Raw genomic sequence first — 22,003 nt, 5'->3', positions numbered from 1 at the left:
TACCCTTTTTTGAGGTTGGTTAGAACTTTGCCTTCGAGTCCAACTTGAATGTGAGAAGATGTACACAAATTTGAACTTCGAAAAACAATCGAAGAACGAATTACAAATGAGAAAACTTGAAGAGAAACCCTAAGTTTTTCTCAATCTAACCTGATTCTACATTACTAAACAGAATCAAGTTGTTACAATCATGGACCTTCGAATGGAAAAAGCTCCCATTTATTTCGTTAGAATCGATGTGGGCAGCCAACAATTGAACATGCACGCACAAACAGCGTGTGTGGCCAAACAAACTTGGATTCCGCACAAACGATGTTCGCAAACGGTCCAACGAAGCTACAAAGCTGGACTAAAAATGTGAATGAGACTTGAGTTCCCCCTTTAAGGCTTGTTGTGAGCATGTGAAAATCACGACGCTGCACGATTGAAGATGTACAATCAATGAATTCAAACCACTTTAAGCTTGTGCGTTGAAGAAATGCATCATTAACATCTAGCTGAATCAATGGTGAATGTCAAGAGACATAATGGAAAGAAGAACCTTTAAGAGTCTCAAGTTTGGTCAGAAGTGTTGGTGTTGGTGTTTGGAAGGCTACGAAGTAAACCTCCAGCCCACTGGCGGCATACATAAACTAATTATAAGATCGCCAAAGACAATCAAACTCTTTCCTGTAACGTAACTAATTCAAATCTAAGTATTGTCTTTTGATTCTATGTGGGCTCTCCGGTTTGCAGATGATCCCTTGCTGCATTTGATCAACAATTGTGAGCTAGATTTCACAAATTTCGTCTTTTAAGACTCCGAACCGAACACGTTGCACCCAGCATTCTAGATTCTCTCATAGAACAGCAAGGTAGCTTCAGCTGCAAGAACTTCTTCTTCAGAAACAAGATGAACTTCTGAATCTGATACATGAAACCATTCTGTAGAGACATCCTGCAAACGTGCATCGCTATCTTGAACTCTTCGGTAAACGGTGTAATGGCCACCCCCGGCTCTACCGAAATGCTGAACAACTGAAACGACTCGATACAAATAAGTTTCTGACGGTTCTATTTGGCTAGTCCTAGTGTCCTGTATGATAAGAGAATACACAAGCACCACAGAGGCTCAAAAGTGAACTAAATCAGACTTCAAGAATCCATGCTGTGAAAGCAATTAGAAGTTTAGACGTACCAGGGAATCCCAGGTTTCCGAGCTCACTCGAGTTTCAGAAGAACTGGTTTCTTCGGCGGAAGGTTTTAATTGTTTTGAGCAAAAGGGCTCACCTGAGGCGAGATTCGTAGGGTAGTCATCCTCTCCTGTTAGTCCGTTTATGTAATTTAGCATTGTGGTATCGAACTGTCTTCTGAAGAAATCGAGACCGTGGCTCGGTTTTTTATTTGATGAATGTTGCTTTCCGAGTTGTTTTTCTATGTCTTTTATTTCTACTCCCGTCAACATGAACGGCGACATGTCCAAAATCAGCGGGAAAGAAATGTGGCCCTAAGGAAGGAGATTGCAAAACGTTAATAAAAGGCTATGCAACCTTTCACCATGGAGCTCACACCAGAAAAATCATACAAGGAAAAGAATAGAAGATGAAGACATTTCACATTCTACAACATATTTGTCAATTTAGGGGTCAAAAGTCAGTACTAATGAAAAATTTGATACCTGAAGTTTGAGTGCGTCACCGAACATGTTCGTTGAAACACGTTTTAGATGGATGCATAGAATCTGCAAGTAAAATAAATATTGATGAGAACAATTAGCTATGGGTAATTGTGATAGTATCATGCTAAATCCATCCTATACGTTTTTTAAAGAAAAAAATCGAGCTTTCATTCGGACAGTTGAAAGAAAAATAAGGGCATACAAAAAAACAGGAAAAAAAAAAGATTGTGAGATCCCACATTGGTTGGGGAGGAGAACGACATTCTTTATAAGGGTGTGGAAATCTCTCCCTAGGAGACGCGTTTTAAGAACCTTGAGGGGAAGCCCGAAAGGGAAAGCCCAAAGCGGATTCCCTAAGCGGACAATATCTGCTAGTGGTGGGCTTGGGCCGTTGCAAATAGTATCAAAGTCAAACATCGGGCGATGTGACAGCGAGGAGGTTGAGCCCTGAAGGGGTTGGACATGAGGCGGTGTGCTAGCAAGGACGCTGGGCCCCAAAGGGGGTGGATTGTGAGATCCCACGTCGATTGGGGAGAAGAACAAAACATTTTTTATAAAGGTGTGGAAACCTCTCCCTAGGAGACGCATTTTAAGAACCTTGAGGGGAAGCCCGAAAGAAAAAGCTCAGAGAGGACAATATCTGCAAGCGGGGGCTTGGGCTATTACAATACATATATTATGATACTCTTCCTCAAGCCGAGCAAATATGTCAATCAAACTCAGCTTCTTGCAATGATAGTTTATTCTTGCTTCGTTAAAGGCTTTGGTAAGGATATCTCCCAATTGTTCTCGAGTCACATATCCTATGGCACGGACCCTTTCTGTATTTTCTCACAAATAAACGACAATCTAATTCAATGTGTTTAGTCGACTCATGGAACAGTAGATTGAACACTAGATGAAGGAAGCCACAACCACTTAGCCAGTAGTGCTGACTCCCAATCCCTAAACCTCCTAATTCTAAGCTTCACCACTAACTCTCACTTAACCAAATGAGACCCTCCCCTCATCAACTCTTTACCACAAGAAATTCCTTATCACCCTCAAGGGATTAATTCATAGACATCGTAAACAACTACATTGTTGTGTTGGGCGATCAACCAGGTGCTCCTATCCAAGCGGACTAATGAATGTCAACTAGAACAACTCACTTTCCTATCGTTTAGTAGGAGAACCTTGATTGTTTGTGGCTGGAAAATGATGACCTCTTGCTAATGGGGGATCTCACAATCCACTCCCCCCCCCCCCCCTCCCCCCTCCCTCGGGGCCCAGCGCCCTCGCTGGCACTCGTTCTCTTCTCTAATCGATGTGGGACCCCCAAATCCACCCCACTTCGGGACCCAACGTCCTTGCTGACACATTGCCTCATGTCCACCCCCTTCGGGGCTCAACCTCCTCACTAGTACATCGTCCGGCGTCTAGCTCTGATACCATTTGTAACTATCCAAGCCCACCGTTAGCAAATATTATCTTCTTCAGGTTCTCTTTCGGGCTTCCCCTCAAGGTTTTTAAAACGTGTCTGCTAGAGAGAGGTTTCTACACTCTTATAAAGAATGTTTCGTTCTCCTACCCAACTGATGTGAGATCTCACAATCTTGAATATCAATGATTCGTTTCTTACTTGAAAATAAAAATAAATAAACAAAATTTTAGCCGACATACCTTTGGACAGTGAGCAATACTGAGTTGCTTTAAGGTGAATGAAAACTTATTTGACCATGGAACTTTATATAAATCAAAAAGTCTGTCACAAACACAAGAATCTTGCCCATCACACTTCATAAGTTCTTCAATCTCCATCTAAGAATTTCAAAAGAATAACACCAATTATTAAGACGTTAAACTCACGTAGACCAAAAACGAGGCTATTGTATAATGAGGAGTCCGCAGCAGTTCATAAGTCAAAACAATTGAAAAAAATAACACCTTAGCTTAAAACAGGGGAAGCGAGGTAGAAATCCATGTAGAAAGAGAAATGAAATTCCAAGTCAAAGAATTACTTTAGATGCTCCCATTGAGGACAGATACTTCAAGCCAGCATCATGCCAACAAGAGCTGCAACGATAATTCTCAACCTTTTCAGCAGTAAAGAACTGCTTTAAGCAATCCATCAACGTACAGCCGAAAACCTACTATTGCATTTGAAAAGGCCTATGAGTACAGGAAAAACATTATGTAGCTGTGTTATACAAGAATAATGGGGCATGATATTTTAAGAAATGGTCTCCAATACCAAAGAGTAAAATGGTTAACAGACGTACAATAGTAGAATCACCCCTAAGCACTGGTGAAAGGGGCAAATTGTGAAAGGATTCAAAACTCAGTGAGATCTGCAAAAAAAAAAAAAAAAAAAAAAAAAAGCCAGTTAATGAACAAAGAAATCAAATGCCCAAATAAAAAATATAGAGAAATGAAACTACTAGAACAGAAATGTGAGATGCCACATCCATTGGAGAAGGGAACGAGTGTCAGTGAGGACGCTGGGTCCCGCAAGGGGTAGGTTGTGAGATCCCACATCGGCGGGGGAGGAGAATGGAGCATTCTTTAGAAGGGTGTGGAAACCTCTCTCTAGTAGATGCATTTTGAAAACCTTGAGGGAAAGCCCAAAGAGGACAATTCTGCTAGCGGTGGGCTTGAGTAGTTACAAATGATATCAGAGCTAGACACCAAACGATGTGCCAGTAAGGAGACTGAGCCCCGAAAGGGGTGGACACGAGGCGATGTGCCAGCAAGAACGCTAGGCCCTGAAGGGGTGGAATGGAGGGTCCCACATCAATTAGAGAAGGGAATGAGTGCCAGCGAGAACACTGGACCCTGAAGGGGGTGGATTGTGAGATTCCACATCGGCTGGGGAGAAGAACGAAGCATTCTTTATAAGGGTATGAAAATCTCTCCCTAACGGACGCGTTTTAAAAACCTTGAGGGGAAACTCAAAAAGAAAAGCCCGAAGAGGAAAATATCTACTAGCGGTCGCTGAGCCGTTATAGATAAATAAACTGAGTATGTAAAAAGTAAGATAAATCCACCATGAGTTAAAGTTTTCCAACTTAATTAAACGTTTCATTTCCAGTAACATGCAGAGAAATTCGCCCCTTATAAATTTAGAGACAAGGGAGTCACACAATAGTTTATACAAGAATAAAGAAATAACAAGAAAGTATGACCCAGAAGACCTACGAATTTAATATTATGAAGTCAGAATAAACCTGAGAAGAACAACTTTGACAAGTTAAGATGCTACCAAGAATACCATCAAATGGTACAAGGAAGTGACCTTGCCATCTTTCAAGCTCACTGGGGCTCTTACTCCTGGAAGTAATAATCCTACCATTAGAAGCCAACACATCGACTAACGAACACTGCGGTGGATGATTATAATCCGAAATCTCTTCTTTTAATGAAGAAAGGAGATGAAGGAATGCTTCTGCTGCATCCTACAAACCGACAGTAACACAATACGACATGAAACACATAGTTGAATTCTGAAAACAATTAAAAGAAATAACTGCCACTGCGCCACACCTGCTGGCTTGTTAGATTGAAATTCGGAGCGTAATAAGCCATTGCAAGCATTACTTTCCTCGGGCTCAACACGACTCTCTCCGAAGAGATTGCACTTAGCTCTGCAGAAATGATTTTCATAGCATAACCGAATGAAGAGAACAAAGAATACTTATTAATACTTCTTACAGGTCCTTTTATTTATCAAAGAAAAGATTATTTCTTGTTAGAAATACTTCATAAAGCAAGCATAAGTGATTTTTTTTTCTTTTTGATATTCGTGTGTGTCTAGTGTCACAGTCATGCTCGTCCAGGGCGTGTTGCCTATGGCCGCATACCCATGTCACGCCGAACCCTTTACTTAATTTGTTGTATTGCCTCACCATTGTATTTCCTATTTGTATGACTACTCGACGAAATTATGTCTAAGCCTGCCAGACCTGAATCACCTCAAAATGTACTATAAGGGGGTGTGACTAGTTGTCAACTCTTCTTCTGATTTTGTATGACCGTTCAGCGAAATCACGTCTAGGCCTGCCAGACCAGAATCGCCTCTAAATGTACTATAGGGTGATGCGACTAGTTGTCAAATTCTCCCTACCCGAAAAGTTAAATGTTATTTAAGCAATTGTGTTGCTTTTTCTTATAGCTATATAACGTTGCTTTTAAAATCTTCTCTAATACTTACTTGCTTTTAAAATCTTCTCTAATACTTACTTTCAAACTCGCTTTCAAAAATCTATTTGTCCCTGTTTTCTAAAACCTTCTTCTCAAACGGGGCCAACGGCTTGAGCATGCCCGGCCGTAGGCGACTCAAATACACATTGGCTTGACTCACTTGGTGTTGAGAGTGAGTTTCGCACAATCGCAAAGTCCACATCCAAGAAAAGTGATTTGTGACATCCAGCACAGCTCAACTATTCTCACTTTATAACTCTCTTACCCTACTACATTTCGTTGAAAAGAAAACTCGTACGATACTAAATGTTCCCAAAGTCATTCATTACTTCTAAATCTTTATCATTTACATATGTAGAAGCATACTTAATGATTAGGAAACTACATGGAATTACAGTAGCTTCTCAAAGATAAACGTTGCATCAAAGATTTCCATAACATCAATTCCGAAAAATGATTCGCGGAAACTGAATTGCATCTAAACATGTCAAATTGAGCACCATTCCCTTCTAATTTGCGAAAAACTACTTCAAATGAATAGCGAATTAAGTGATGGTACCTTCTAATAGTGCAGCTAAAGAGATCGTAAGTGGTAAGGCATCACTCATTTCCTCGTGAAGTTCAAATTCCTCCATAAGCTTATGAAGAAAAGGTTGAAAAAACACACAGCTAGCTAAAGCCTGACGAAATTTCAACATTCAGATGAATATGAGTACAATTCATAGATAAAACTCGTAGAAAAAGAAAATCCATGAGCTGAAAGTAATAATACCTGTAAAATCACATTGAAAAAGCAATTGTTCCCGAGATTCTGCAATCCAGGAACTAGGCGAAGATTCTGGGACGAACTTGCACCCGCCGTCCAGGATAAAAGGCCTATATTGTTGAGTTTACCATCTCTAATGACCGAAAACAGAGCGGCGGCGCTGAGAAGTCCAGCAACAAACACGTAAAACCCCGCTGGTTGTAATCGCCGGAGGAAGTTCTTCATAGATGCTTCTTTTACCCGCTTCATTTGGTAAGACGGCGACCGAAGGAGAACTATCGACTTCGTGCCCACATCGTCGGCTTTTAAAGAAGAAAAAATTTAAATTAGAAAATCGTTTCAATTTTGCCCCAAAGTTTCAATAGTGTGGATAGGTTGCTTCATTAACTATTTGGTGTAGGGCTTCCAGAGATCCAACGCGATCTGTGAAGATCAAAAGTTCAAATATTAGGATCGAGAAGTTTGATGGATCCGATTTCGATTTTAAAAGATAAGATTATATTTACTAGAAAAATCTTCACAAACCCTTATTTGGGGCAAAGCCGGATTTCAGGTCCATGGAGCATTATATTTACTAGAAAAATCTTCACAAACCCTTATTTGGGGCAAAGCTGGATTTCAGGTCCATGGAGCAGTGAAAGCTCAAGATAGAAAGATCTTCACAAACCCTTATCTGGGGCGAAGCCGGATAAAATCTTCACAAACCCTTATTTGGGGCAAAGCCGGATTTCAGGTCCATGGAGCAGTGAAAGCTCAAGATAGAAAGATCTTCACAAACCCTTATCTGGGGCGAAGCCGGATTTCATGTCCATGGAGCAGTGAAAGCTCAAGAATGGACTCTAAGGTTGATCCGATTGACGTTGTCTAGAAACAGGAAAGGATTTCATGTCCATAGAAGGATTTCAGGTCCATGGAGCAATGAAAGCTCAAGATAGAAAGATCTTCACAAACCCTTATCTAGGAAAGGATTTCATGTCCATAGAAGGATTTCAACAAACCCTTATCCAGGAAAGGATTTCATGTCCATAGAAGGATTTCAGGTCCATGGAGCAGTGAAAGCTCAAGATAGAAAGATCTTCACAAACCCTTATCTGGGGCGAAGCCGGATTTCATGTCCATGGAGCAGTGAAAGCTCAAGAATGGACTCTAAGGTTGATCCGATTGACGTTGTAACAAATGTGTTCTTGAAAATGTATGAAAAATCGTCGGCTATGAACCATGTATATTTGATGCAAATATTGTTCAATTTACAAATGTCTAAAGGTGATCTACTTTGATGTCATCATGTTAGATGAACACGACTCTCCACAATGGTATAATATTGTCCACTTTGAGTATAAGCTCTCAAGGCTTTGCTTTAGGCTTCCCCAAAAGGCCTCATACCAATGGAGATAATATTCCTTGATTATAAATTCATGATCATTCCCTAAATTAACTGATGTGGGACTTTCATCCAACAATGTTGTCAATATATCAGCTTACTTGATCAATAGAGGGTTGTCGGTACCTTTGGAGTTCAAGATGACAGAAGACGTATGGATAGAAAAAGAATTCAAACACTATCACTTTTGCACTACATATGTTCATATTGATCTAAAGAAGAGAGACGAACTTGATGCTATGGTTATTAAGTGATACTTCATAGGCTATGGTTCTAACATGCTTAGCTACAGGTTTTTGGATGGCAAAGAAATCCTGAGGTATTGTGACGTGACATTTAAAGAGAATGTCATGTACCATATAAGTTCTCTTTAAATCAGTGACCTTGTTCTTCTTTACCATTGTGTTTTGGTTGGAATCTCGATTTCGATAGGAAGTCTCGATTTCATCGTAGTTGTTTCTATGTAAGTCGACTCCGTCTAAATCTATAAAGGAATTTGGACTCACTAGTCAACAGAGGCATGTGGGTCGTTGTTGAAAAGGTCGAATGGGTTAGAGAGATAGAAATCACATTAGGATTTTTGCAAAACGAGCGAGGAAGGAGTTCTCAGGTCAAAGTCGAGTTGGATTTTGCTTTCGGGTTGTCCATCACCCATAGAGATTTTGCAGCATCCCAACCCACCTACACGACCCATTACAAGGCCACAACCGAACCCATACGCACGAACCGAGTCCACGTTACTCCCATCCACACACGTCCCTATGCATGGCTCCGATGCAATATAGGGTATTTGGTATCATTTCCTACGTTCTCGACCCTTTCGGATATGATTTAGTCCTTGTTGGAGGCATTTAACGCCCATATAAACTCCATGTGCTCAATTGAAACTATTTTGAGCTAGAATTCGAAAATTGTTTGAGAGTTAAGTAAGTTAAAGCTCGTTAGAATATTTCTAATAAAATTTCATCTTTCTACCTAGGTTGAAACAAACCTTGTGGGACGAATTGTATGACGTATGATGACGCATGTCCCGTAACCCCTATATGCGTCATAATGTTATGCTTATGCTTATGTATGCTATGTGATGATGTATGATGTCATGTTATGTATGTATGTGATGTCCTATTATGCTATGATAAGAATCATATGAAATGTTATGTATGTAATGTTATGTCTTGCCATGTGAAGCCATGTTATAGATTATATGATGATGCAAGATGAAACCCATGATGATAACTATGAATACATGACTCATGTGTGTAGTATGACATGGATGAAAGGAAGAACAGATTATTCCTATTATATGCAGCAATCGAAAGGGTTTGTAATTCCAAGCAAGGAGCACCGAGACAGTGGTACAAGAAGTTTGGCTCCTTAATGAGTCGGTGTTAAGAACGAGAAATAGAATTGGGATTGAAGGTATGTTCTCATTGATATTCATATCATTTAGGGTACCGGCTAACAACTAATACCTATGAATAAGGGAAAATATATAACTAACTAAATCTCGTAAATAAAATAAAATATACTATAAATCAAATCATATAGGAAAAAATATTAAGATATAATATCTAAGATATATTCCATAAATAATATATTCTCTAAATATTATATCTCAACACTCCCACTCAAGTTGGAGAGTGTATATTAATCACATCCAACTTGTCTTTACGAGAGTGTAGGTCAATAACACTCAAGTTGTCTTTACGAGTGTAGGTCAATGACACCCATGTTGTCTTTACGAGTATAGGTCAATGACACCCATGTTGTCTTTACGAGTGTAGGTCAATGACACTCGAGTTGTCTTTGAGAAGAGAGTGTAGGTCAGTGTAGGTCAATAACACTTTTGTCTTCCCAATAGTGAAAATATCCGTCAAGTTAACTCTAAACAAGTATTTGCTGATGATTTGAACACATTGGTATACTTTTTAGACTTCTCAGGAAATTATTGAATTTCCCAAAAAGATGCAAAACTCAGAAATAGTCCGCCTTTGATGTATCTCAGATCTTGAAGAGCTGCTTCTTGATTTATGCATTTATGCATAAATGATTTACTCAAGGATTGGTAATTTGTTCCATTTAATTTGATTGGAACAAGTGAATATCCTGGCTGATCAGAGTGATGAATATAATAAGAATGTGTTAAATAAACATCTGAAGTTTTGAAGTTGGATAATAACACCAAGATCGGTGCTCTGGATCACTTGAGAGGTTGTGAAAGAATATACGAACATCTTAAATATGCCACCTTTGAGCTTGGTGAGAAATTTGAAGATGCTTATAATGTATTCTTGATATTGGATGATCGAGAACAGTTTGCCAACCACAGTTCTTGGTCTAGTAGAATGATTGAGATTCGGAAGCAATGGCAATGGTTTGGAAGCTGTTGAAAGCAAAAAGTTGTGGTTGTTGTGATACTCGATTGGACTTATCACGATGGATGATCAGCGGCTGTAAAAACTTCACTAATTGAGTTAGGGTTTGGCTTTGGCTCTGATATCAAACCCTAACTCAAGAGGAATATTATCTCTCAAGAGGAGTGATTTTCACAAGAGTGAAAAAGATCAGTGTTGTTCTTTAAGAATTATACTTAATGATATATTGACTGCAAGATTCAGTATGCGGGAAATAAACAATCTGATTGCAAGAATGTCTACAGTATTTAAGACGAAAGATTTCAGTGCAGCGAAGCAAATTCTTGGGATGAGGATTTCTCGAGATAGGCCTGTTGACACATTAAATCTATCCCAGGAGCAGTACATTGAAAAAGTGTTGTCCAATTTCAGAACGAATGATGCTAAACCTAAGACTACTTGACAAATCTTGTTAAACTGTCAAAGGAACAATCGCCCAAGACAGGTGAGGAGCGTGAATACATGATATTAGTTCCATATGCTTCTATAGTTGAGAGCTCGATGTATATTATGGTTTGCACCAAACTTGATTAGCACGTGTAATGAGAATTGTTAGTAAGTACATGACAAATACATGGAAAGAACATTGGTAAACTGTGGAGTGATTTATAAGTAGGGTGTACATGGTCCGGGTTGGGTTGGGTTGAGGGATTTTTTTGACCCAACCATAAAGTTCGGATTGGTTGGATTAGTAACCCAACCCAACCCAACCCGACCCAACCCAACCCTCTATTTTCGGGTTGAGTTCGGTTTGGGTTCGGGTTGCGTTGTAATTTTTTTTTTTTAAGTTTTATTAATCCACAATTTATAATTATTCAGATACAATCTTAGATAAAATATATTAAAAATTCATAAATAAACACAAATCAATCTATAATTATTAAAAAAAAAAATTCAATAAAAAATAAGAGCCAAAATTCTAACATATTAATTTGTTATAAAACTAAAGAAAATTAAATATGAATATTTTTTAGAATTGGTTCAAGTATCCAAAATATAAGGATAAATCATTAAAGGAGATGATATAGTAGGTGGCAATAATTCAATTTTTAACATCTCATAAGAAATAATTAAACGGGCTAAATTGAATAGCTATTTACATGTATTGATATTCCATTTTTAAGCCAAATCAGCTCCTAACTTGATCCAATTTCTTCTAAATTTCTCGAGTATGACCTACAATAAGAGAAATTGAATGCGTATCAGTTGTGATTGAATTAGTAAGCGTAACTATATCTCAATTATGCAACTAGTCGAGCAACATACTGATCTCATCTCGATCATCACAGTTCAAGCTACGCATGGTTGGCGGCATCCCACCAATCCTGTTCGAAAAGGGTGAGGAACTGCCATTAAACAACTTATTAGCTTAGGAATGAGATTGAAATCAGATTAAAAAACGTACAAATAGAGGTCGAACGAACGAAAAACTCAACCTCATGCGCTTCAACCGTGTGAATGTGCGACACCAACATGCCCACTCGCGCCCGTCACATGCTCTTTATTCCTTCAACACGGTTTCGATGGACACCCTTAAGAATAACATGTAACGATTGAATCAGTAAGAGAAATTGAATGCGTATCAGTTATGATTGAATCAGTAAGCGTAACTATATACCGATTATGCAAGTAGTCGAGCAACATACTGATCTCATCTCGATCATCACAGTTCAAGCTATGTTAGGTTATGGAGCCTACCCCTTATTTATAGCTTGGTCAACTGTTATATCCGGTAAAGCTATATTTGGTAAAGCTATATTCGATAAAGCTATATATGGTAAATAGCTATATATAGTAGATTGCTAAATCTGGTAAAGCTATATATAGTAAACTAAACCATATATATATCCCGTCCGGTAGAGCTTTGAATATGTACTTTTCTATTCTCTGTACTTCTCTGTACTCTCTTGTTATACATACCTGAAGTCATCAATAAAAAAAAATCCTTTTAGCCAGAGTTCTCCTTACAATTTTCTCTATCCCATTCTTTGTGTTCATCTAGATCGAGCGTGTGCGTTGTTGTGTGATCCTAACAACTGGTATCAGAGCTAACGACTGATATCGATCCTAACAACTGGTATCAGAGCTAGGCAAAATTCAGAGCCAGGCGGAAGTCAGAGCCAGGCGGAGGTCAGAGCTAGGCGGAAGTCAGAGCCAGGCGGAGGTCAGAGCCAGGTGGAGGTCAGAGCCAGGCGGAAGTCAGAGCCAGGCGGAACTCAGAGCCAGGCGGAACTCAGAGCCAGGCGGAACTCAGAGCCAGGCGGAAGTCAGAGCCAGAGCCAGGCGGAAGTCAGAGCCAGAGCCAGGCGGAAGTCAGAGCCAGGCGGAAATCAGAGCCAAGCGGAAATCAGAGCCAGGAAAAATTCACCACGATCTGTGAAGATGGAAAGTTCAAAGATTGGAATTGAGAAGTTCGATGGATCCAATTTCGGTTTCTGGAAGATGCAGATTGAAGATTATCTATACCAGAAAGATCTTCACGAACCTCTGTTGGGGGTGAAGCCGGATACCATGACCACGGAACAGTGGAAGCTCAAGGATCGACAAGCCTTAGGGATGATCCGGTTGACGCTATCCAGAAACGTGGCGTTTAACATCATCAAGGAGAAGACAACGTCAGATCTATTGAAGACACTGTCGAATATGTACGAAAAACCGTCGGCTATGAATAAGGTGTATTTGATGCGGAGATTGTTATGAGTCCTTGTGAGAACTGCGTTACGAGCAAACAGAAACGAGTTAGCTTCACAAAGACTGTTAGAGAATTGAAGAAAAGTACCGGAAGCGTCGTTGAACCTCCAGAGGGGGTTGCGTCGGCCAAAAGTGTCGCTGAAACTCCAAAGGGGGTTGTGTCGGCCAGAAGCATCGCTGAAACTCTAGAGGGGGTTGTGTCGGCCAGAAGCGTCGTTGAAACTCTAGAGGGGGTTGCGTCGGCCGGAAGCGTCGCTGAAACTCCAGAGGGGGTTGCGTCGGCCGGAAGCGTCGCTGAAACTCCAGAGGGGGTTGCGTCGGCCGGAAGCGTTGCTGAAACTCCAGAGGGGGTTGTGTCGGCCAGCGTCGCTGAAACTCCAGAGGTGAAGCAAGTGGGAGTTGAGGTTGAGTTGCTCAAAGATTCACAGAGTGATGTTGTAGCGGATACTCAAGAAACTCCTGAGACTCATGCTGTTGGCGAGGAACCCGGTCTATCATTCAAAACACAGAAGGCGATACCATTTCACTCGGAGGTTAGTTGAAGATGGTGACGTGTTTGGAGAAGATAGAGGGTGCAAAGAATCCAGCAAACATGTTGACAAAATGTGTTGATGTTGGAATATTGAGGTTGTGCAAAACCTCAATTGGTATGGTGCAGTGAAGACATTCATGATCGTTTGAGAGTGAAATTCTTGGTTGACTGGATCAGTCTCCAAGTGGGAGAATTGTTAGGTTATGGAGCCTGCTCCTTATTTATAGCTTGGTAAACGGTTATATCCGGTAAAGCTATATATGGTAAATAGCTATCTATAGTAGATTGCTAAATCTGGTAAAGCTATATATAGTAAACTAAACCATATATATATCCCGTCGGTAGAGCTTTGAATATGTACTTCTCTATTCTCTGTACAATCTCTCTTGTTGTACATACCTGAAGCCATCAATAAAAAAAAATCCTTTTAGTCAGAGTTATCCTTGCAATTTTCTCTATCCCATTCTTTGTGTTCATCTAGATCGAGCGTGTGCGTTGTTGTGTGATCCTAACAACTGGTATCAGAGCTAACGACTGATATCAATCCTAACAAGCTACACATGGTTGGCGGCATCCCACCAATCCTATTCGAAAAGGGTGAGGAACTGCCATTAAACGACTTATTAGCTTAGGAATGAGATTGAAATCAGATTAAAAAACTTACAAATAGAGGTCGAACGAACGAAAAACTCAACCTCATGCGCTTTCACTCGTGTGGACGTGCGACACCAACATGCCCACTCGCGCCCGTCACATGCTCTTTATTCCTTCAGCACGGTTTGTGTGGACACCCTTAAGAATAACATGTAACGTTTGATGATTTAAGTATTAAACGATGTAGACTTAAAAGACTAAAAGTTTAATAATAATAATAATAATAATAATAATAATAATAAAATTTTAAAAAAAAAAAAGAAAAAAAAAAAAAACTGCTCATAAGGGCAAATTTGTAAAACCACAGGGTGCACTCGTAAAGAAGAATTCTTCGTGCGCAAGAAATCAGTCTTACTCCTTCAATTAGGGTTCAACTTTGCAGTGACGAGGGTTCGCTGTGTAATTCACGGTTCTCTCTAATCCGTCTCTAACAGTGTTCAAACAAGAAGATCAATTGGTTAATTTTCCAAATCCACTTGAAGAAATGGTACTTTTTCGTAGTTGCACTTGTAAATTCATTTCAGATCTGAATCTTTCGGTGTTCTTGTTGCCTTGACTTCCGATTATGATACGCATTCGATGTTGGTTCTTGTGGAATTTCAGGAGGGTGAACGTAATATAGAGGCAACCATAGAGCAACTGCTCAATGTCGAGAAGCAGATGCGGCTCGCCGGAGATGTGGCCGGCACCAAGAAGGCAGCCACTGACATTTTACAGCTCTGCTTTGAAGCGAAAGCATGGAGTACTCTCAATGACCAGATTGTGCTCTTATCCAAACGCCGTGGACAACTCAAACAGGTTTGCGAGAAAAGAAACTGCGTCTTTTTACATGCCACTTTTAACCATTTCGCGTGAGAGGAGATGTGTTACCTTTTAGCTCCTGGTGTTGCAGCTTCTATCGTCTTCATCTTTCATTTCCGATTTGAACTATTTTGCACATATGTTTCTTGTTTATCTCCATTGTTTTCGTTCAAGCATCGTTCTAAGCATTAGTTAAGTTGTGCATTGAATTCCACCGAAGAGACCTCCCAGTCAGATACTCTTTATTCTTTGAGATTTGAACTTCCTACATCTGGCTTTCTAATTTTTCATTTAGGCTGTTACTGCAATGGTTCAACAAGCAATGCAATACATTGATGAAACACCAGACATTGAGACCAAAATACAGCTTATCAAGACGCTTAACAATGTGTCGGCAGGAAAGGTAAATTTGTTGTTTTAGCTTCAAAATTTTCTTGAACGAGGCAATACTCTTCCCTCAGCCGTGCCTAGTTTAGAATTTTAGATTTCAGTTTATTGGTTTGTAGATATACGTGGAAATTGAGAGAGCCCGGTTAATCAAGAAATTAGCAAAGATCAAAGAAGAACAGGGGCTTATTGCAGAAGCTGCTGACTTGATGCAAGAAGTTGCTGTATGTGTTATATAGTTTGATGACTACCAGAATGTTTTCATTTCTTTCTTCCAATTTTCGGTTGTTTATGTTTCTGATGAGTAAGATCACAGGTGGAAACCTTTGGTGCCATGGCTAAAACTGAGAAAATTGCATTCATTCTTGAACAAGTATGCTCCTTTTTTGTTGGTTTTAGGTTATTCTTGCACTCATCTGTGTCTAGAATTCTTTGTTTTGAATGTTGGTACAAATATTTATTTATTTTTGACAAGACTATATGTTGAAACTTAATTACAGGTTCGTCTATGTTTAGACCGTCAGGATTATGTTCGTGCTCAGATCCTATCAAGGAAAATTAGTCCAAGAGTTTTTGATGCGGATCCTACAAAGGAGAAGAAAAAACCTAAGGAAGGTGATAATATTGTTGAGGAGGCTCCAGCCGATATCCCATCGTTAATGGAGTTGAAGCGCTTTTACTATGAATTGATGATAAGGTAAATGGTAACTTACATTCTGATGTGTAGGTTCGCTTAAATTTTTACAAATAGCTTTTTAGAATTAATGAATGGTATGCTTTCCATAGTGGATTTCAGGAGAGTCTGCTGTGAGAGTATTTCTTTGAATTTGAGAGTCTGCTGTGAGAGTATTTCTTTGAATTTGTTTTATGTTTGTTCAGTGCACTATTTTGCAATGTCCCATCCTAATTGACCTTTCGACTTCAAGCAACTACAACTATGTAAAGTTTTGTTGACAAATTTTTTTAGTTCTACCATTGCGTGGGTGGGGGATAGATTGAACCATCGATATTTGAAATGGAAGCTGATACCTTATCCATCGGCTATTCTCCTGAGCAAACCTTAGATCTCTGTTGCTTCAATTGAGACGTAGCTTGGGTAGATATACAGAGGCTTGACCTCTTGGGCTCCTTCTGAGTCCTACACAAGGGCCTTGTCCTCCTTGAGCCTTTTAGATATCCTTCTCCTTGTATTTTTTTGTTCAATAATTGTGGAGTGGAGGATGAAACCCTCAATCGTTTGAATGGTAATTTATGCTTGAGTTACGTTTGAATTGATAATGTCTTCCTTGTTTGAGGATCTAGAATGTGATATCTAATAATGGAATACAGAACAATTAATCATTCTAATGTGTAGGTTTATTTAAATTTTTTTTGGTTGTAGGCTATTATTTTAAAATAGGATTTTTTTTTTTTTTTTTGCCATACAAAGGGAAGCTTTTAAACAAATTAATAAGAATTTCTTTTGGATAAGTCCTCTTCTTCTTTGGCTTTCCATAAAAAGGTGAAATTGGCTGATTTTCCTGGGGTTAATGGGTTGGTGAATTCAATAGATGTAGTTCGGAGGAGGGCTTGAATTAGTAAGATTATTTGTTGGTTTTGACCTTCAAATGTCAGGCAGCTGCTTTATTTTGGTAAGTGATGCTTATTCTTCCTACTCCTGGAAGAGAAAAATGCTTTGCAAATCTAGGGTGGATGCCTTGTCTTGAGGCATTTGGTTTGATGATAATAAGAGAACTTTTGAGGACAAAGTTTTGAGAGGTTTGAGGATTTATTTAGAGTAATGTTTTAACTCCAGGGTTCTCTCTAGTTTCCTTCATCCTTGATCTTCAATCATTGGGACACAACTGGAATTTAGTAATTTCTTATTTTGACTTTTGTTATTTAGGCTTGATTCTTGTTATGCTTTTTGCAATTCCCTTTAACTCTTACATGGATGATTCCCTTACTAATAAGTTCTTAACGAAGGTTGCTTTCCTTCAAAAAATAGACCACAATAGTTCATACGTGAACAAATATTGACCGCTCTAATTTGTTTATAAAAATGTCCACTACCTACATGGTTCTATTTTTGTTATATGAGCTAATTTCTGATCAAATAGGCGGTTACTGTTTTCCCCTTCTTGTTATGGTCGTTGTTGATGTTTTCTTTCTTTCTTTCTTATTTACCTTTTTTTAAAAAAATGTTTTTAATGGATTGAAGATTCTAGCATGTCCATAACCTCATGCTTAAAATGCTTTATGAAATTCTTCTATTTTCATATTTTTATTTCTATTCTTAAAGAAGTTATAAACAAGCATATTACTTAGGTCATTTATTTTCACAATCCATCATTTCCAACTCTGTGTTACCTTTGAATTTAAGTCAGATGATGTGCTGTCTCACAAAAGTATTGATATTTTTCACACTTTTTTTTCTGTTAGGTTTGAACTCCCTCCCATTTCACAGAAATTTCCTCATAAGATTTACTATTTATCTTCTATTAAAAATAATTTTGTTGCTTATTTTTTGATGCATTCAGGCAGCGCTTCCTCTCTTTCGTTTGGGCTTCGTTGTCCATTTTGTCCAATAGAAAAACGACGGAGGTTATGACTCCTTTCTTTATTGGGAGATGTCGAGCTTAAACATGGGAGAAGGCATATTCATTTTTTAGACCTAGTTTTTTTATAGATCCTTCTGGACCCTTACCCTTTAGTGGGAGTCTGTTTTATAGATTCTCTGGAAGGTGAAAATCTAAAAGAAGTGAAGTTCTTTATTTGGTGGGTTATTCATGGAAGAATCAATAAATTGGATAGGCTCTTGAGGAAGTTGCCGTCATTGGTTGGGTCCTTTTTCTGTATCCTTTGTCATAGGGCCGGGCAACATTTGGATAATTTATTTTGGAGTTGATTATGCTCTTTGGGTTTTGAACTTCTTGTTTAGAGTATTTGGCCTTCAAATACTCCGACACAGAGCTGTTAGTGATATGATTTTGGAGCTTCCTCTATTTGTCGTTCATGGGGAAATGAAGTTTTTTATAGTTGGATGTGTGCTTTTTTATGGGGTATTTAGGGGGAGAGAAATAATAGAATCTCTAGAGCGATTGAGTGAATCGTTTGATGTATGGTCCCTTGTGAGATTTAATGTTTCTCTTTGGGTGTTGGTGACGAGTTCCTTTTGTAATTATTCGCTAGGTCTCATTTTACTAGATTTGGGGCTCTTTCTCTTGAGTTCTCCTTTCTGTGGATTTCATTTTTTCAGATGCCTCTATATTCTTTCATTTTCTCTCAATAAAAGTTAAATCTCTTAAAAAAGCTGCAAAGAGATGAGTTTTAACCAACTACAACATGCTATGTAATAATTTTCAACTATTGACAAAATTCTAACAAACTGATCTAGAAGTTCCTTTTCCTTTTTTCTTTTCGTGAGAAGGGAAATTTTTTGTGGCAAGTGGGGGTTTGTACTGTGTTAGTAAGATTGTGGGGGAGAGGAACAATAAAACCTTTAGAGGGTTCGAAAGGGACCTTAGAGATGTTTGGTCTCTTGTTAGGTTTTGTCTCTCTTTGGGCTTCGGAGACGAAGGCTTTTTGTAATTATTCTCATGGACTCATTTTACTTGATTGGAGACTCTTCATTTAGTGGGCTTTTTTTGTAGACCGTTTTATTCTTTGGAATGCTTCGGTATTTTTTCATTCTTCTCAATGAAAATCCAGTTCTTTATAAAAAAAGGGAAAGAAAAATAGTAACTGATTGATTTCTTCCCAAGCAAAAATGCTGAAGACTTAGTTTCTTTAATCTGAGAATAAGTTGGAAAGCCTTCAATCAAAGTTTATATTCAAAGAGAGACTAAGGTGACTATTATTTATTCGAAACTGTAAGCACTCAATTACTCATAAAATTCATATTTTTCTTCTATTGGTTTTATAAGACTTTTAGTTTGAGTTATAGTGAGATATTTATAGGGCCAAGAGGTTTTCAGAAGATTTCTTTTTCCTTGCTAGGTTTAATCCATCTCTTTGGTTGCCATTCTCTAAGGATGTTCGTTATTAGGTTTTATTCTTCTAAATTGGAGCTCTTTTTCGGACAGTTCAAATTATGGTTTGGCTTCTTTTGAGTTGTCTCTATGTATACCCTTTTTTATTCTTTCATTTTTCACGATGAAACTCAATGTTCCTTGAAAATAAAAAATTAACTTTGAGTTATACCACAATTTCATTTATTTGAAATTTTGTGCAAACAATGTCGTTTATTCTTTTTCCTAGAACAAAGAAGGGACGGTGGATTTTTACTAGGTGGAATGAGAGAGCATTTTCTGTTGGATGTAAAGCATTCAATCATTTCCATCAATACATTAGTAGTTTAGCTTTGCCCTCTTCATGACTGAATTTAAGGCAAGCATGCATGAATGATAAGAAATTGAGCCCTAGTTGAGAAAAAAATGAAAGAATGTACAAGAATATAAAAAAGACCACAAAAGTCTCAATATTAGTATTCTTGTATATTTTTTAAAACATGCAGGAGTAACAGGGGAATGTCTTAGACATTGACTACTAAGGTTATGCATACTTGCTTTTCTTTTGCAATGAAATCTTTTTACAGGTTTGTTCATCCATCATTGCAGGTATTATTCTCATCACAAGGATTACCTTGAAATTTGTCGCTGCTACAAATCAATATATGACATTCCATCCGTCAAGGAAAGCTCGGCTCACTGGATACCTGTAAAGCTCTTTTCCAATTTAGATTGTCCCCAGTTTTTGTTGTGCTTGTCTAATTTTATCACTGTAGGTCCTGAGGAAAATCTGTTGGTACCTAGTTTTGTCACCACACGATCCCATGCAGTCGAGCCTTCTTAATTCCATCTTGGAAGATAAGAATCTTTCAGAGATCCCAAATTTCAGGCATGTCTTTATTTTTTTTGTGCTTATTTCCATTGACTAGGATGTTATTGTTTAAATTTCATGTCTTGTGAATAGAAACTCAGTCTGATACTCTTTTTTCGTCATTTTGTCATAGATTGTTGTTGAAACAGCTAGTTACTATGGAGGTCATCCAATGGACAGCTTTATGGAATGATTATAAGGATGAGTTTGAGAATGAGAAGAATTTGTTAGGAGGTTCTTTGGTTGAGAAGGCTGCAGAAGATCTTAAACAAAGGATAATCGAGCATGTATTATATATTCCGTTCACTATATCTCTTTACTTCATTTGGCTACTTACATATGGTCATTGTGATTCAACGTGTTTTTTGTTCTTTTATTTAGAATATTCTTGTCGTGTCGAAGTATTACTCGAGGATTACATTGAAGAGACTTGCAGAGCTGCTGTGTCTCAACCTCCAGGTTTGTAGATATGCTACAAATTGTTACATTCTCCTCTAGTTTTGATCGCCTTGATCTGTTTTGTTAATATCGTGCATTTTCTTTTTAATCAGGAAGCAGAGAAGCATCTTTCCGAAATGGTTGTTTCGAAGGCTTTAGTGGCGAAGATCGATAGGCCAATGGGCATTGTCAGCTTCCAGACATCGAAGGACAGCAACGAAATTCTCAATTCTTGGGCATTGAACTTGGAGAAACTGCTTGATCTTGTTGAAAAGAGTTGTCACCAAATACACAAGGAGACCATGGTTCGTAAAGCTTCTCTAGAAGTTTGAGAAGGATGATTACGAGCCACGTGTCATTGGTATATTGTTCGCTCTCTCATATTTTTACACCCGACACGAAAAGAGAATCAAATCGAGGGTTGAAAGTACATTGTACGAAGAAACAATTTAGTCTATGAATGTTAGTATTAAATGATTTAGTTTTTTTGTAGTTTTAAGTTTGTACAATTTAGTCATTGAACTTTAACAAACGGTTTAATCTTTGCTGAAAATTTCATAGATATATAATATGAATTTGATGCGGTAGCCTCTGAATCTCACCAACAGGTCTGTTTTTTTTTTTATTCTACTGTAACACAACCTTTATTATTATACACCTAGAATTCAAGTAGCTACCTCGTTGAACCCTCGTTATATCTTGACGATATCGTTACATACTTTAAAGTTAGTTTAAGGATTAAATTAGGTGGAAGAGTTAAAGGGCCAAATGTGCTATTTTAACCGAACTAAATCAGGTACTTTTCCACGATGTTTTATCTTTATAAATGTTTGGTGCAGGTCAGGTCACCCAGAATTGGGCATGATTGGCTGTTCGGCCTATAACAGAGATCTATCAAGAATTTGGTAAGGAAAAGAACTTTGATGTGTTTTTTTTTTTATTTTTTTATTATTAGAATTGGAAGTTAAGATTGTTGTATAATACCCCGACTAGAGCCTTAATGCAACTTCTCTTATTTTTGCATTTTCGGCATTAATTGGCCTCACCTTGTTTCAATTCTTGGGCTTTGTTTGCTTCATTCACCTACCATTTTGTCCACTTTCGAGGTACTCTTAAAATATTCTTTAAAGGGGTGGAAACCTCTTCCTAATAGACACGGAACAATCAAGAAGGGAAAGTCAAGAGAGGACAATATTTGTTAGCGGTGGGCTTGAGTTTTTACACTTCCCTTTCTAGTGTCTGG

The 22,003-nt window shown here is 38.4% G+C and overlaps 2 protein-coding genes across 2 annotated transcripts; one reads left to right on the top strand and one right to left on the bottom strand.

The window, feature by feature from the left end:
* Window positions 1-470: 470 nt before the first annotated feature.
* UBP27 (ubiquitin-specific protease 27) lies at window positions 471-6,935 on the bottom strand. Its single transcript, XM_023657615.2, has 10 exons — window positions 6,609-6,935; window positions 6,396-6,516; window positions 5,180-5,280; window positions 4,864-5,091; window positions 3,919-3,987; window positions 3,658-3,786; window positions 3,320-3,457; window positions 1,658-1,720; window positions 1,178-1,486; window positions 471-1,075 (listed from the first exon to the last, which is right to left on the bottom strand). The coding sequence occupies exons 1-10, from the start codon at window positions 6,849-6,851 to the stop codon at window positions 830-832; spliced, it is 1,647 nt and encodes a 548-aa protein (XP_023513383.2). The 5' UTR covers window positions 6,852-6,935; the 3' UTR covers window positions 471-829.
* Window positions 6,936-14,599: 7,664 nt separating this feature from the next.
* LOC111777594 (26S proteasome non-ATPase regulatory subunit 12 homolog A) lies at window positions 14,600-21,347 on the top strand. Its single transcript, XM_023657261.2, has 11 exons — window positions 14,600-14,761; window positions 14,878-15,072; window positions 15,371-15,478; window positions 15,582-15,686; window positions 15,779-15,835; window positions 15,963-16,159; window positions 20,061-20,160; window positions 20,228-20,340; window positions 20,456-20,609; window positions 20,704-20,781; window positions 20,874-21,347. Exons 1-11 carry the CDS (start codon window positions 14,759-14,761, stop codon window positions 21,090-21,092), a joined length of 1,329 nt encoding a protein of 442 aa, XP_023513029.2. The 5' UTR covers window positions 14,600-14,758; the 3' UTR covers window positions 21,093-21,347.
* Window positions 21,348-22,003: the final 656 nt, after the last annotated feature.

Source organism: Cucurbita pepo, chromosome 16 (assembly GCF_057944985.1).
Source record: "Cucurbita pepo subsp. pepo isolate OVF chromosome 16, ASM5794498v1, whole genome shotgun sequence".
Lineage (NCBI taxonomy): Eukaryota > Viridiplantae > Streptophyta > Magnoliopsida > Cucurbitales > Cucurbitaceae > Cucurbita > Cucurbita pepo.
This window is presented reverse-complemented; position numbering and strand designations above follow the sequence as displayed.